We start from the raw sequence: 15,772 nt of genomic DNA on the forward strand, positions 1-15,772 counted from the left end.
CTCCAGAAGGTGATTGCGGATCTCTGAATGATCCAATGTTGTCCTAAATGACTGATGATGATAAATATAAGCCCCTGTGTGTAATCAAGTCTCCGTATAATGCCCCTGCTCTGTGATAGTCTCATGTTCTGTGTAAAGCGCAGAGAGCATCATGAAGACCAAGGAACACAACAGGCAGGTCCGTGATACTGTTGTGGAGAAGTGTAAAGCTGGATTTGGTTACAAAAAGATTTCCACAACTTTACACATCTCAAATAGCCCTGTGCAAGCGATCATATTGAAATGTAAGGAGAATCATACCACTGCAAATCTACCAAGACCCGGCCGTCCATCCAAACTGTCATCTCACACAAGGAGAAGACTGATCAGAGACGCAGCCAAGAGGCCCATGATCCCTCCGGATGATCTGCAGAGATCTACAGCTGAGGGGGGAGAGTCTGTCCATAGCACAACAATCAGTCTACACTGCACAAATCTGGCCTTTATGGAAGAGTGGCAAGAAGAAAGCCATTTCTCAAAGATATCCATAAAAAGTGTTGTTTAAAGTTCCCCACAAGCCGCCTGGAGACCCCAAACATGTGGAGGAAGGGGCTCTGCTCAGAAGAAACCAAAATCACACTATATGGGCACAATGCCAAACGATATGTAACAGCAACACAGCTCATCCCCCTGAACACACCATCCCCACTGTCAAACATGGTGGTGTGATATATTCTCCGGCGGTGCAGCGCGGCCCTCTCCCTGCACTGGTATATATACACTGGTGGTGCAGCGCGGCCCTCTCCCTGCACGGTGTGATATATACTGTATACACCGGCGGTTTCTGGACGGTGTGATATATACTGTATACACCGGCGGTTTCTGGACGGTGTGATATATACTGTATACACCGGCGGTTTCTGGACGGTGTGCTATATACTGTATACACCGGCGGTTTCTGGACGGTGTGCTATATACTGTATACACCAGCGGTTTCTGCACGGTGTGATATATACTGTATGCACCGGTGTGATATATGCTGTATACACTGGCGGTTTGTGCATGGTGTGATATACACTGTATACACCGGCGGTTCCTGGACGGTGTGGATATATATACACCGGCGGTTTGTGCATGGTGTGATATATATACACCGGCGGTTCCTGGACGGTGTGATATATGCTGTATACACCGGCGGTTTGTGCACGGTGTGATATATATAGACCGGCGGTTTGTGCACGGTGTGATATATATATATACCGGCGGTTCCTGGACGGTGTGATATATGCTGTATACACCGGCGGTTTGTGCACGGTGTGATATATATATATACCGGCGGTTCCTGGACGGTGTGATATACACTGTATACACCGGCGGTTTCTGCACGGTGTGATATACACTGTATACACCGGCGGTTTCTGCACGGTGTGATATACACTGTATACACCGGCGGTTTCTGCACGGTGTGATATATGCTGTATACACCGGCGGTTCCTGGACGGTGTGATATATATACACCGGCGGTTTGTGCACGGTGTGATATATATACACCGGCGGTTTCTGCACCGGTGTGATATACACTGTATATACCGGCGGTTCCTGGACGGTGTGATATATATACACCGGCGGTTTGTGCACGGTGTGATACATATACACCGGCGGTTTCTGCACCGGTGTGATATACATTGTATACACTGGCGGTGCCGGAGCTTCCCCGTCACAATGAGAATTGACAATGTTATGTAAGCTGGCGCATTGTTTGCAGACATGTCTGGCGGGTCGGGACTCGCTCACATGAATTAAGGCTCATTCCTTCTGAAGTATTTGGACAGGATGAAACAATGAATATTCAGTCATCTGGGTTCATGTACAGAGAGATGTCCTATCACTGAGCGCCATTAATATGCAGCCCGGCCTGACGCTCCCGTCACTGACACGGACATGCCCTGGTGGAACGGCGCCTCCCCATGGACAGACGGTGGAAAGGCAAAAACTACCAGCAAACAAATCCCCCGACCAGAGCCCGGTCCACCGGAGGAGCGAGGTGCAGGCTGCACACACGCAGGGGCGCCCATGTCCTGGTCACCATTCATGGCCTGCGGGGGGCGTCGCTCACACAATGCACAGGAGGGGAGCCTCACGTACCCCAATATACCATCAGCGCCAGGCATATATACAGCATCAGCACCAACGCCACAGATTTGTTTAGTTTTCATGAGAAGGGGAAAAAAACAAAACAAAAACCCCACGGAGCGAACCAAAATCAACCCCATGGCAGGAGGAAAATCAGCCGTGGTGTTTAGAATATGGCTCGGTGTGAGTCCGGACAATGTAGCGGGACTGCAGCCATTGTAGCAAGTCGTCCCCGGCAATCAGAAGGCAATTGTTAGTGGCCTGCGCCGCGCACGCTGTGCTCGATGGCCTGATGAGGTATTATGGACAAATGCAAAGCGGCTGCACAGATTAGGAAGGCACTTTTTTAAGTTACTGTTAATGGGGACTTGGCTGGGGGTCCCTCACGGGGGGGGGGTGAAGTCTTACTTTCCGCATTGTTACCCACATAGACTTAATGCATTAATCTGTGCGCCGTGACCTCACTTTATTCCGAGGAGCAAATGTGGCGCATTGTGGAGAAAACACATAAAGCGCGTTGTCATCAGTCATGGAAGATCTCCCCGGCAGTCATTACCCGGCGTCCACAAGACGCAGCGACAATCTGCAGCCGAGACATACGCAGGCGCAACGCTGCGGGGCTCATCACAGCACAACCACAGCTCCTAACCAGGACAAGGCCCTGCCATATTCTCCCAAAATGCAACACCTCCACATGTCCCAGGGGACCGCTGCAACCCCAAACAAGCTAAAATATATATATATACGTGTGACCCTCACATAAAGAAGGAATCGCCATTATACAGTCATATGAAAAGGTTTGGGCACCCCTATTAATGTTACCCTTTTTTCTTTATAACAATTTGGGTTTTTGCTATTTCAGCTTCATATATCTAATAACTGATGGACTGAGGAATATTTCTGGATTGAAATTAGTTTTATTGTACTAACAGAAAATGTGCAATCTGCATTTAAACAAAATTTGACCGGTGCAAAAGTATGGGCACCCTTATCAATTTCTTGATTTGAACACTCCTAACTACTTTTTACTGACTTACTAAAGCACTAAATTGGTTTTGAAACCTCATTGAGCTTTGCACTTCATAGGCAGGTGTATCCAATCGTGAGAAAAGGTATTTAAGGTGGCCACTTGCAAGTTGTTCTCCTATTTGAATCTCCTATGAAGAGAGGCATCATGGGCTCCTCACAACAACTCTCAAATGATCTGAAAACAAAGATTATTCAGCATAGTTGTTCAGGGGAAGGTACAAAAAGTTGTCTCAGAGATTTAACCTGTCAGTTTCCACTGTGAGGAACATAGTAAGGAAGTGGAAGAACACAGGTACAGTTCTTGTTAAGCCCAGAAGTGGCAGGCCAAGAAAAATATCAGAAAGGCAGAGAAGAAGAATGGTGAGAACAGTCAAAGACAATCCACAGACCACCTCCAAAGACCTGCAGCATCATCTTGCTGCAGATGGTGTCAATGTGCATCGGTCAACAATACAGCGCACGTTGCACAAGGAGAAGCTGTATGGGAGAGTGATGCGAAAGAAGCCGTTTCTGCAAGCACGCCACAAACAGAGTCGCCTGAGGTATGCAAAAGCACATTTGGACAAGCCAGTTACATTCTGGAAGAAGGTCCTGTGGACTGATGAAACAAAGATTGAGTTGTTTGGTCATACAAAAAGGCGTTATGCATGGAGGCAAAAAACCACGGCATTCCAAGAAAAGCACTCGCTACCCACAGTAATATTTGGTGGAGGTTCCATCATGGTTTGGGGCTGTGTGGCCAATGCCGGCACCGGGAATCTTGTTAAAGTTGAGGGTCGCATGGATTCAACTCAGGATCAGCAGAATCTTGACAATAATGTGCAAGAATCAGTGACGAAGTTGAAGTTACGCAGGGGATGGATATTTCAGCAAGACAATGATCCAAAACACTGCTCCAAATCTACTCAGGCATTCATGCAGAGGAACAATTACAATGTTCTGGAATGGCCAACCCCGTCCCCAGACCTGAATATCATTGAAAATCTGTGGGATGATGTGAAGTGTGCGGTCCATGCTCGGCGACCATCAAACTTAACTGAACTGGAATGATTTTGTAAACAGGAATGGTCAAATATACCTTCATCCAGGATCCAGGAACTCATTAAAAGCTACAGGAAGCCACTAGAGGCTGGGATTATTGCAAAAGGAGGATCTACAGAATATTAATGTCACTTTTATGTTGAGGTGCCCATACTTATGCACCTGTCAAAATTTGTTTAAATGCGGATTGCACATTTTCTGTTAGTAAAATAAACCTCATTTCACTCCAGAAATATTCCTCACTCCATCAGTTATTAGATATATGAAGCTGAAATAGCAAAAACCCAAATTGTCATAAAGAAAAAAGGTTAACATTAATAGGGGTGCCCAAACTTTTTCATATGACTGTACATTACATTACTGATCCTGAGTTACCTCCTGTATTATACTCCAGAGCTGCACTCACTATTCTGCTTGTTAGTAGATCAGTAGGCTAGATGGGCAGCTGTTAATAGCGGACCTCCTATAATGCGTGGGTGGGGACAGTATATCAGATGACTGTATATTTTGGTGTAGAGATGACTCTTGCAGACACTCACTAAGCAGGGTTGTTCCCCAGTGATGTACTTCTCTGGTGTGAGTGCGGCTGCAGTGGTCTGCTCATGTCCAGGACCCCCGCGTGTGGCCTTCTGGTGTCAGGTATTTGTGGCCCCCAGAGTGTGGGCTTAGGCTGCAGTGAGGTCGCAGTGACGCTGGTTGGCTTTCCATCCTCTGATCAGCGATTGGTGACATAAGTGTGTGTGTACAGTGACTGGCTGCTCGCCCCCAGTGCCCTCTTAACGCCCACGTCAATTAGCAGAGACTGGTCACAATCTGCCCGGAGGATGGAGAAGGCGTGAGCCGGTGTCACCGGTACAATTCCTTCCAGTGTGATTCCCGGGGACTCCCCCCGATCTGCCGCCCGTCTACCCCAAATCCGCCGCCCGTCTCCCCCCGATCCGCCGCCCGTCTCCCACCGATCCGCCGCCCGTCTCCTCCCGATCCGCCGCCCGTCTCCCCCCGATCCGCCGCCCGTCTCCCCCCGATCCGCCGCCCGTCTCTCCCCGATCCGTCTCCCCCCGATCCGCCGCTCGTCCCTCCCCGATCCGCCGCCCGTCTCCCCCCGACCCACTGCCCGTCTCCCCCCGATCCGTCTCTCGTCTCCCCCCGATCCGCCGCCCGTCTCCCCCCGATCCGCCGCCCGTCTCCCCCCGATCCGCCGCCCGTCTCCCCCCGATCCGCCGCCCGTCTCCCCCCGATCCGCCGCCCGTCTCCCCCCGATCCGCCGCCCGTCTCCCCCCGATCCGCCGCCCGTCTCTCCCCGATCCGTCTCCCCCCGATCCGCCGCCCGTCTCTCCCCGATCCGTCTCCCCCCGATCCGCCGCCCGTCTCCCCCCGATCCGCCGCCCGTCTCCCCCCGATCCGCCGCCCGTCTCCCCCCGATCCGCTGCCCGTCTCCCCCCGATCCGCCGCCCGTCTCCCCCCGATCTGCCGCCCGTCTCCCCCCGACCTGCCGCCCGTCCTCATCTGTGAGGCTGATACATTGTTACACTAATGACTTTCACATTTATCGTCAGTGTAATAGTGCATTGTAATACGGCGCCATCAGCCACAGATCCAGCGCTTCCAGGGATGTGACATGTTAATACCTAACAGCTCCATCATTAGGAAAGCACAAGTGTCGGCGAGCTGCGGCTTCACCAGCCTGGAGGCAGCAAGTGCGGCGGCAGGAGGAGGCCAGCGCAGCCTCACCATTGTGGTCTCCATTCATCACAGCAAGATCACAGATCTAATTAGTGGTTGTGTAATAATGCGGCGGCGGTAACTTCGTCTGTGCGGCCTCTGATCCTGGAAAAGCGGGGTCACACACAGAATATGCAAATACACCTGCCGTTCTGGGTCTAGGGAAAGCCAAGTGACAGGTGCGCTCTGAGGTTAACACACGTCTGCCCCTGTGGTTTAGTCGTGGCCGGGGACACGTGGACAATGCGTCCTGCTGGGGAATGAATGTGACGGTGCTAAGAATCTGCGGGTTTAAAAGTAGGACTGATGGGTTCCTGCATTACCCACTGCTTAGCCCGGCCCATGCTGCCCCCCCATTATAACTGGTCCCATCCCCCGCTGTCCCCCCATTATAACTGGTCATGTCCCCCACTGTCCCCCCCATTATAACTGGTCCCATCCCCTTGATGTCCCCCCATTATAACTGGTCCCATCCCCTCGATGTCCCATTATAACTGGTCCCATCCCCCGCTGTCCCCCCATTATAACCGGTCCCATCCCCTCAATGTCCCCCCATTATAACTGGTCCCATCCCCTCGATGTCCCATTATAACTGGTCCCATCCCCCGCTGTCCCCCCATTATAACCGGTTCCATCCTCCGCTGTCCCCCCCATTATAACCGGTCCCATCCCCCGCTGTCCCCCCATTATAACTGGTCCCATCCCCCACTGTCCCCCCATTATAACTGGTCCCATCCCCCGCTGTCCCCCCATCATAACTGGTCCCATCCCCCACTGTCCCCCCATTATAACTGGTCCCATCCCCCGCTGTCCCCCCATTATAACTGGTCCCATCCCCCACTGTCCCCCCATTATAACTGGTCCCATCCCCCGCTGTCCCCCCATTATAACCGGTTCCATCCTCCGCTGTCCCCCCATTATAACCGGTCCCATCCCCCGCTGTCCCCCCATTATAACTGGTCCCATCCCCCACTGTCCCCCCATTATAACTGGTCCCATCCCCCGCTGTCCCCCCATCATAACTGGTCCCATCCCCCACTGTCCCCCCATTATAACTGGTCCCATCCCCCGCTGTCCCCCCATTATAACTGGTCCCATCCCCCACTGTCCCCCCATTATAACTGGTCCCATCCCCCACTGTCTCCCCATTATAACTGGTCATGTCCCCCCATTATAACTGGCCCCGTCTCGATATTTATGCGACTCCCAGGTAGATGTACTGGCTCTAATACTGCTCCAGTTGTTCACAGCTTCTTCCTGACCAGTATATTATGCTCCAGTTGTTCACAGCTTCTTCCTGACCAGTATATTATGCTCCAGTTGTGGACGTCTTCTTCCTGACCAGTATATTATGCTCCAGTTGTGGACGTCTTCTTCCTGACCAGTATATTATGCTCCAGTTGTGGACGTCTTCTTCCTGACCAGTATATTATGCTCCAGTTGTGGACGTCTTCTTCCTGACCAGTATATTATGCTCCAGTTGTGGACGTCTTCTTCCTGACCAGTATATTATGCTCCAGTTGTGGACGTCTTCTTCCTGACCAGTATATTATGCTCCAGTTGTGGACGTCTTCTTCCTGACCAGTATATTATGCTCCAGTTGTGGACGTCTTCTTCCTGACCAGTACATTATGCTCCTCTGTGAGATTTTGGTGCTTGCACAGGTCTGGTGTTCTCTGTCTGAACTTGTGCCTATTGTTCTTCCTCGCAGGTGATAACTATCCCGTGCAGTTCATTCCATCATCAATGGCAGCTGCTGCCGCCTCTGGACTCAGCCCCTTACAGCTCCAGGTATGTGTATAGCGCGGGGATAAAGTGGTTACTGGGGGAGGGAGCGCTGCAGGGAGCGCGGGAGGGAGGGTCCGGCAGCCGTTCTCCCTATTATAATGAGGAGGATGCTAGTGTGAATGGAGCATGCATGTACATAGGGGCCGGCAGGGGTCGCTCATACACCCCTGGCCTGTAGAATGTATGGAGCATGAATGTACATAGGGGCCGGCAGGGGTCGCTCATACACCCCTGGCCTGTAGAATGTATGGAGCATGCATGTACATAGGGGCCGGCAGGGGTCGCTCATACACCCCTGGCCTGTATAATGTATGGAGCATGCATGTACATAGGGGCCGGCAGGGGTCGCTCATACACCCCTGGCCTGTATAATGTATGGAGCATGCATGTACATAGGGGCCGGCAGGGGTCGCTCATACACCCCTGGCCTGTAGAATGTATGGAGCATGCATGTACATAGGGGCCGGCAGGGGTCGCTCATACACCCCTGGCCTGTAGAATGTATGGAGCATGCATGTACATAGGAGCCGGCAGGGGTCGCTCATACACCCCTGGCCTGTATAATGTATGGAGCATGCATGTACATAGGGGCCGGCAGGGCTCGCTCATACACCCCTGGCCTGTATAATGTATGGAGCATGAATGTACATAGGGGCCGGCAGGGGTCGCTCATACACCCCTGGCCTGTATAATGTATGGCGCATGAATGTACATAGGGGCCGGCAGGGGTCGCTCATACACCCCTGGCCTGTAGAATGTATGGAGCATGCATGTACATAGGGGCCGGCAGGGGTCGCTCATACACCCCTGGCCTGTATAATGTATGGAGCATGCATGTACATAGGGGCCGGCAGGGGTCGCTCATACACCCCTGACCTGTATAATGTATGGAGCATGCATGTACATAGGGGCCGGCAGGGGTCGCTCATACACCCCTGGCCTGTATAATGTATGGAGCATGCATGTACATAGGGGCCGGCAGGGGTCGCTCATACACCCCTGACCTGTATAATGTATGGAGCATGCATGTACATAGGGGCCGGCAGGGGTCGCTCATACACCCCTGGCCTGTAGAATGTATGGAGCATGCATGTACATAGGGGCCGGCAGGGGTCGCTCATACACCCCTGGCCTGTATAATGTATGGAGCATGCATGTACATAGGGGTCGGCAGGGGTCGCTCATACACCCCTGGCCTGTAGAATGTATGGAGCATGCATGTACATAGGGGCCGGCAGGGGTCGCTCATACACCCCTGGCCTGTATAATGTATGGAGCATGCATGTACATAGGGGCCGGCAGGGGTCGCTCATACACCCCTGGCCTGTATAATGTATGGAGCATGCATGTACATAGGGGCCGGCAGGGCTCGCTCATACACCCCTGGCCTGTATAATGTATGGAGCATGCATGTACATAGGGGCCGGCAGGGCTCGCTCATACACCCCTGGCCTGTATAATGTATGGCGCATGCATGTACATAGGGGCCGGCAGGGGTCGCTCATACACCCCTGGCCTGTATAATGTATGGAGCATGCATGTACATAGGGGCCGGCAGGGGTCGCTCATACACCCCTGGCCTGTATAATGTATGGAGCATGAATGTACATAGGGGCCGGCAGGGGTCGCTCATACACCCCTGGCCTGTATAATGTATGGCGCATGAATGTACATAGGGGCCGGCAGGGGTCGCTCATACACCCCTGGCCTGTATAATGTATGGCGCATGAATGTACATAGCGGCCGGCAGGGGTCGCTCATACACCCCTGGCCTGTATAAGGTATGGCGCATGCATGTACATAGGGGCCGGCAGGGGTCGCTCATACACCCCTGGCCTGTATAATGTATGGAGCATGCATGTACATAGGGGCCGGCAGGGGTCGCTCATACACCCCTGGCCTGTATAATGTATGGCGCATGCATGTACATAGGGGCCGGCAGGGGTCGCTCATACACCCCTGGCCTGTATAATGTATGGCGCATGAATGTACATAGGGGCCGGCAGGGGTCGCTCATACACCCCTGGCCTGTATAATGTATGGAGCATGCATGTACATAGGGGCCGGCAGGGGTCGCTCATACACCCCTGGCCTGTATAATGTATGGCGCATGCATGTACATAGGGGCCGGCAGGGGTCGCTCATACACCCCTGGCCTGTATAATGTATGGCGCATGAATGTACATAGGGGCCGGCAGGGGTCGCTCATACACCCCTGGCCTGTATAATGTATGGAGCATGCATGTACATAGGGGCCGGCAGGGGTCGCTCATACACCCCTGGCCTGTATAATGTATGGAGCATGCATGTACATAGGGGCCGGCAGGGGTCGCTCATACACCCCTGGCCTGTATAATGTATGGAGCATGCATGTACATAGGGGCCGGCAGGGGTCGCTCATACACCCCTGGCCTGTATAATGTATGGCGCATGAATGTACATAGGGGCCGGCAGGGGTCGCTCATACACCCCTGGCCTGTATAATGTATGGCGCATGAATGTACATAGGGGCCGGCAGGGGTCGCTCATACACCCCTGGCCTGTATAATGTATGGCGCATGAATGTACATAGGGGCCGCTCATACACCCCTGGCCTGTATAATGTATGGCGCATGAATGTACATAGGGGCCGGCAGGGGTCGCTCATACACCCCTGGCCTGTATAATGTATGGCGCATGAATGTACATAGGGGCCGGCAGGGGTCGCTCATACACCCCTGGCCTGTATAATGTATGGAGCATGCATGTACATAGGGGCCGGCAGGGGTCGCTCATACACCCCTGGCCTGTCCAATCTGTGTATCTTATGGTTGTACGGTGGGATCTTAGAGGTGCCGTGTTGGTAGCACCCACGCCGCCTATGATTTAACCCTCAGCCCCATCCAGTGGGAGGGTTGTGTGGGCTAATAGACATCCCGGAGTGAGGGCAGTGCTTTCCTCATCCACATAAATTCCCCGCCGCCGCTGACAGTCGCTTTCCTCAGCTGTTTTATTGCAGCCACTAAGAGACTGGTATGAGTGATGCGCCCAAAGAAAGGTGCATGTAATGTGTCAGCCATGTAAATGGGGCCTTTAAATAAGTACAATGTGGCGCGGCGGCCTTTTATCAGGAAATATGAGTGTATGGAGTGACACAGTGTGGCGGTGAAGTCTGTTGCGAGCGGTTAGCAGGGGTTAATGCGGCTGATGCACAGGCAGCAGCGCTGAGGGATGGACCTGTCGCCGTGTTGATGGCCTCCACAATCAGGCAGCGTTCAGGATGCTCCGCGCCTCTAATGAAAGCCTCTCCATGTGTCAGCACATCAGTAATGGATTATTTTCATCCATTTATTCTGTTTATGAATCGGTGACATATGTTTAGATTGGGAAATATATGAGGCTTAAAAATGACTTTATTGAAGAAAATTAATTTCCTCAATGCGGTGTGTGTAATGCGCTCGCTCCGGCGGAGCTGCCACTCTTAATGATGCTGAGACGCACTTAAATGCTTTTACCCAGACGTAATTTCAGGCAAGTGAAATAATAGTGAGTGGCGAGGATTAGCTGTGCCGCAGATCAGCCCCCCGCAGCCCCGGAAAGGGGGAGAACCGGGCTGTGGACGAGGGGCTGACGTGACCCCACACCGGCGAGGCTGAAGCCACACAACTACCATGGCGGCTACATTCCCCCTACCCACATACATGAGAGGTAACAGGGCTACGCTAGGGTGGGCCTCCCCCGGGTGGGCCTCCCCCCCACAAGGGCGGGCTTCTTCCCCACAGGGGTGGGCCTTTCTCCCTACAAGGGTGGGCCTCTCCCCCCACAACGGTGAGTGCCTCTACACAAGGGTGGACCTCTCCCCCCCCCACAAGGGTGAGTGCCTCTACACAAGGGTGGACCTCTGCCCCCCCCACAAGGGTAAGTGCCTCTACACAAGGGTGGGCCTCTCCCCCCCACAAGGGTGAGTGCCTCTACACAAGGGTGGACCTCTCCCCCCCACAAGGGTGAGTGCCTCTACACAAGGGTGGGCCTCTCCCCCCCCACAAGGGTGAGTGCCTCTACATAAGGGTGAGTGCCTCTACACAAGGGTGGACCTCTCCCCCCCCCACAAGGGTGAGTGCCTCTACACAAGGGTGGGCGTCTCCCCTCACAAGGGTGAGTGCCTCTACACAAGGGTGGACCTCTCTCCCCCACAAGGGTGAGTGCCTCTACACAAGGGTGGGCCTCTCCCCCCACAAGGGTGAGTGCCTCTACACAAGGGTGGACCTCCTCCCCCCCACAAGGGTGAGTGCCTCTACACAAGGGTGGACCTCCTCCCCCCCACAAGGGTGAGTGCCTCTACACAAGGGTGGGCCTCTCCCCTCACAAGGGTGAGTGCCTCTACACAAGGGTGGGCCTCTCCCCTCACAAGGGTGAGTGCCTCTACACAAGGGTGGACCTTTCTCCCCCACAAGGGTGAGTGCCTCTACACAAGGGTGGACCTCTCCCCCCACAAGGGTGAGTGCCTCTACACAAGGGTGGGCCTCTCCCCCCACAGGGGTGGGCCTCTCTCCCACAAGGGTGGGCCTCTCTCCCCACAAGGGTGAGTGCCTCTACACAAGGGTGGGCCTCTCTCCCCCACAGGGGTGAGTGCCTCTACACAAGGGTGGGCCTCTCTCCCCCACAGGGGTGAGTGCCTCTACACAAGGGTGGGCCTCTCCCCCCACAAGGGTGAGTGCCTCTACACAAGGGTGGGCCTCTCCCCCCACAAGGGTGAGTGCCTCTACACAAGGGTGGACCTCTCTCCCCCACAAGGGTAAGTGCCTCTACACAAGGGTGGACCTCTCTCCCCCCACAAGAGTGAGTACCTCTACACAAGGGTGGGCTTCTCTACACAAGGGTAATCGCCTCTCCCCACAAGGGCTGGCTTCTCCCCCACAAGGGTGGACCTCTCCCCCTACAAGGGTGGACCTCTCCCCCCCACAAGGGTGAGTGCCTGTACACAAGAGTGGGCCTCTCGACCACAAGGGTGGACTTCTCCCCCCACAAAAGTGGGCCTCTCTCCACAGGGATGAGCTTCTACCCACAAGGGTTGGCCTCTTACTCCACAAGGGTTGGCCTTTCCAACTCGAGCCCCTTATCTCTGTAAGCAGTGTGGAGGGCGACTGGCAGGCAACACTCAATGGAAAGCACTTTGTTTTGGCAATAATTTGCATTTTTTTCCCCAGAAGGCATTGCCTGCCCTGTAAGATTGTCCGCATGGAGAAATGGTTATGTAAGATTATATAAGGTGGTGAGGTTGTAGCTGCCCAGAGGAGGTCGTGTACGGAGAAGACCCAGGTGTGGAGTGATGGCCACTCATGGTGTGCTCTACCGCCCTGCACAAAAAAAAATGAAAATCTATGGAGGCAGATGAGGTTATCAACATGTCTGAAACTATTGGCCAATGTGAGCGATGTGAGCCGCAAGAAGCAGAAGGTTGTTCCACGACTGTTATCCTGAGGGCAGGTCATCAATATCGGAGCTATACGGCTGCGATCAGCTGCGCTCCGTGCCGGCCCAATATTAACGGTGGTGGAGCAGACCGCCCCAGTAATGGTGCAGGGTCCGCGCCCGGGAGATTGGGAGGCTCTGAAAGAGGAGGCGATTGGGTGCCACGTCCGGTGAGGACCTCTCCAGCACTGCACTTGTGCTTTTTTGCTGTAGATTCATTGTATTCAGCTCCGGATTTAGTACTGAGCTGACAGCAGATGACACAAGCTCCGAGCCACAATGATGTATTTGGGACCCCCTAGCGCATATGTGGCATGAAGATGACAGGAGAGTGGGGTTAAACGCCGTCCTCCAGCCTCCGTCTAAGTGGCTATCATTAGGCCATCCGCGCTGTGGTTTCTTCCCATTGGATCACAGTGAGAGGTGAATTGTGTGGCCCCGGCTACTCCTCCTAATTGGCACCAGTTTACCTAAATTCTCTCACACTGTCCTCGCGCGCAGGTTATCATAGAAAGCGTGGAAAAGACGATTTACAGGCAGTGTCATGTCGAGCGTCCACCCGACTGGTTGTAATGGCCTCGCACATGATTGAGCGTGCCTCGTCCTCCGCACACAGGGATAATGCGTCTCTCCGCAGGGAGCGCTCTCAGCTATTCCAGACGTTACAGTAAAGGGCAGAAATAGCAAAACATTTACCTACACTAAAACGTCTGCCACAGCCCCCCCCCACTATGATGTGCAGATGGGGCCGCTATAGGGACCCCCGCACACCGGTGCAGGCAGATAATGGGGGGCACAGCCCTCTGGACCCCGGTGCAGGCAGATAATGGGGGGCACAGCCCCCAGACCCCGCTGCAGACAGATAATGGGGGTCACAGCCCCCCGGACCCCAGTGCAGTCAGATATGGGGGTCACAGCCCTCCGGACCCCAGTGCAGGCAGATAATGGGGGGCACAGCCCCCCGGACCCCACTGCAGGCAGATAATGGGGGTCACAGCCCTCCGGACCCCGGTGCAGGCAGATAATGGGGGGGTCACAGCCCCCGGTGCAGTCAGATAATAGCCATTGTGGAAAGCTGCCTGACTACCTATGTACAGGGCCTCATTACAAGTTGTCACACAACATCTGTGACAAGTGGGGGACTAATATTCCGGCTGTACACCCTCGTGTGACACCACAGGCCGGAGCGCCTGCTTCCAGATGCATGAGCTTCTGCTTGTCGGCCATTTATCTTGGCGCGGCAGCAGGTAGTGGGTCCCGGGCTGCTGCACTGCAGTCTGCTCCGTGCAGTCATCATGTCACATTAATGAGGAACGAGGTACTGTCCTGTGAAGAACAAACCCTGCACTGGGCTCATAAAGCTAACGAGTGCTCAGAAGCCGTGTGGGCGCAGGACAATGTGACACATAATGGATGTGCCCGCGGGGGCCGAGCGCTCATCCAGCAGGTTGCAGAGCAGCAGCTCGGCCAGATGTTGGAGCAGACTGGAGCAGAGCCGTGTGCTGCATCCGGGCTCTGCACATTACTCCTGACATCTGGATCGTGCTGTAGCGGGGACTTTGCCTCGAGCCTGGAGGCTGCAAGGAACCTCGTGGCTCTCAGAGCAGGGGTTTTGCTACTCTGTAAGCGATTAGTGCATCTCATTAGTTATCTCTACTGGCTAACACGGTACAAAGATATATTTTACTTGTAGCGATTAGTGCAGTGAGGCGGGAATAATGCTGAATTATCGCTCCGCTGCTTCCTTGCATGGAATCCCGGGATGAAAGACAAGAGAAGAGAAGGCTATTTACAGTCAGACAGGACGAATGATCAGCTAGCATTGTGTCATCTGCACATCGCTGCCGAGGAGCCAAGCAAGGAGAAAAGACGCAACGCTACATTGCTGCCGAGGAGCAAAGAAAGGAGAAAAGACGCAACGTTACATCGCTGCCGAGGAGCAAAGCAAGGAGAAAAGACGCAACGTTACATCGCTGCCGAGGAGCAAAGCAAGGAGAAAAGACGCAACGCTACATCGCTGCCGAGGAGCAAAGCAAGGAGAAAAGACGTAACGTTACATCGCTGCCGAGGAGCAAAGCAAGGAGAAAAAACGCAACGCTACATTGCTGCCGAGGAGCAAAGAAAGGAGAAAAGACGCAACGCTACATTGCTGCCGAGGAGCAAAGAAAGGAGAAAAGACGCAACGCTACATTGCTGCCGAGGAGCAAAGAAAGGAGAAAAGACGCAACGTTACATCGCTGCCGAGGAGCAAAGCAAGGAGAAAAGACGCAACGCTACATCGCTGCCGAGGAGCAAAGCAAGGAGAAAAGACGCAACGCTACATCGCTGCCGAGGAGCAAAGCAAGGAGAAAAGACGCAACGTTACATCGCTGCCGAGGAGCAAAGCAAGGAGAAAAGACGCAACGTTACATCGCTACCGAGGAGCAAAGCAAGGAGAAAAGACGCAACGTTACATCGCTGCCGAGGAGCAAAGCAAGGAGAAAAGACGCAACGCTACATCGCTGCCGAGGAGCAAAGCAAGGAGAAAAGACGTAACGTTACATCGCTGCCGAGGAGCAAAGCAAGGAGAAAAGACGCAACGTTACATCGCTGCCGAGGAGCAAAGCAAGGAGAAAAGACGCAACGCTAC

General features: G+C 53.8%; 1 protein-coding gene across 11 annotated transcripts in view; it reads left to right on the forward strand.

Annotated features, from left to right (window-relative positions):
* SOX6 (SRY-box transcription factor 6) overlaps positions 1–15,772 on the forward strand; it is an 853,991-nt gene that overhangs the window by 745,279 nt on the left and 92,940 nt on the right. For all 11 annotated transcript variants that reach the window (XR_012727417.1, XM_075326979.1, XM_075326980.1 and 8 more), the window contains one exon: positions 7,616–7,695. Coding sequence is in view for 10 of the 11 variants with exons in the window: in XM_075326979.1 (XP_075183094.1) it covers positions 7,616–7,695 (80 nt within the window). In the remaining variant the exon portion in view is untranslated. The remainder of the gene's footprint in view (positions 1–7,615; positions 7,696–15,772) is intronic.

Source organism: Anomaloglossus baeobatrachus, chromosome 10 (assembly GCF_048569485.1).
Source record: "Anomaloglossus baeobatrachus isolate aAnoBae1 chromosome 10, aAnoBae1.hap1, whole genome shotgun sequence".
Lineage (NCBI taxonomy): Eukaryota > Metazoa > Chordata > Amphibia > Anura > Aromobatidae > Anomaloglossus > Anomaloglossus baeobatrachus.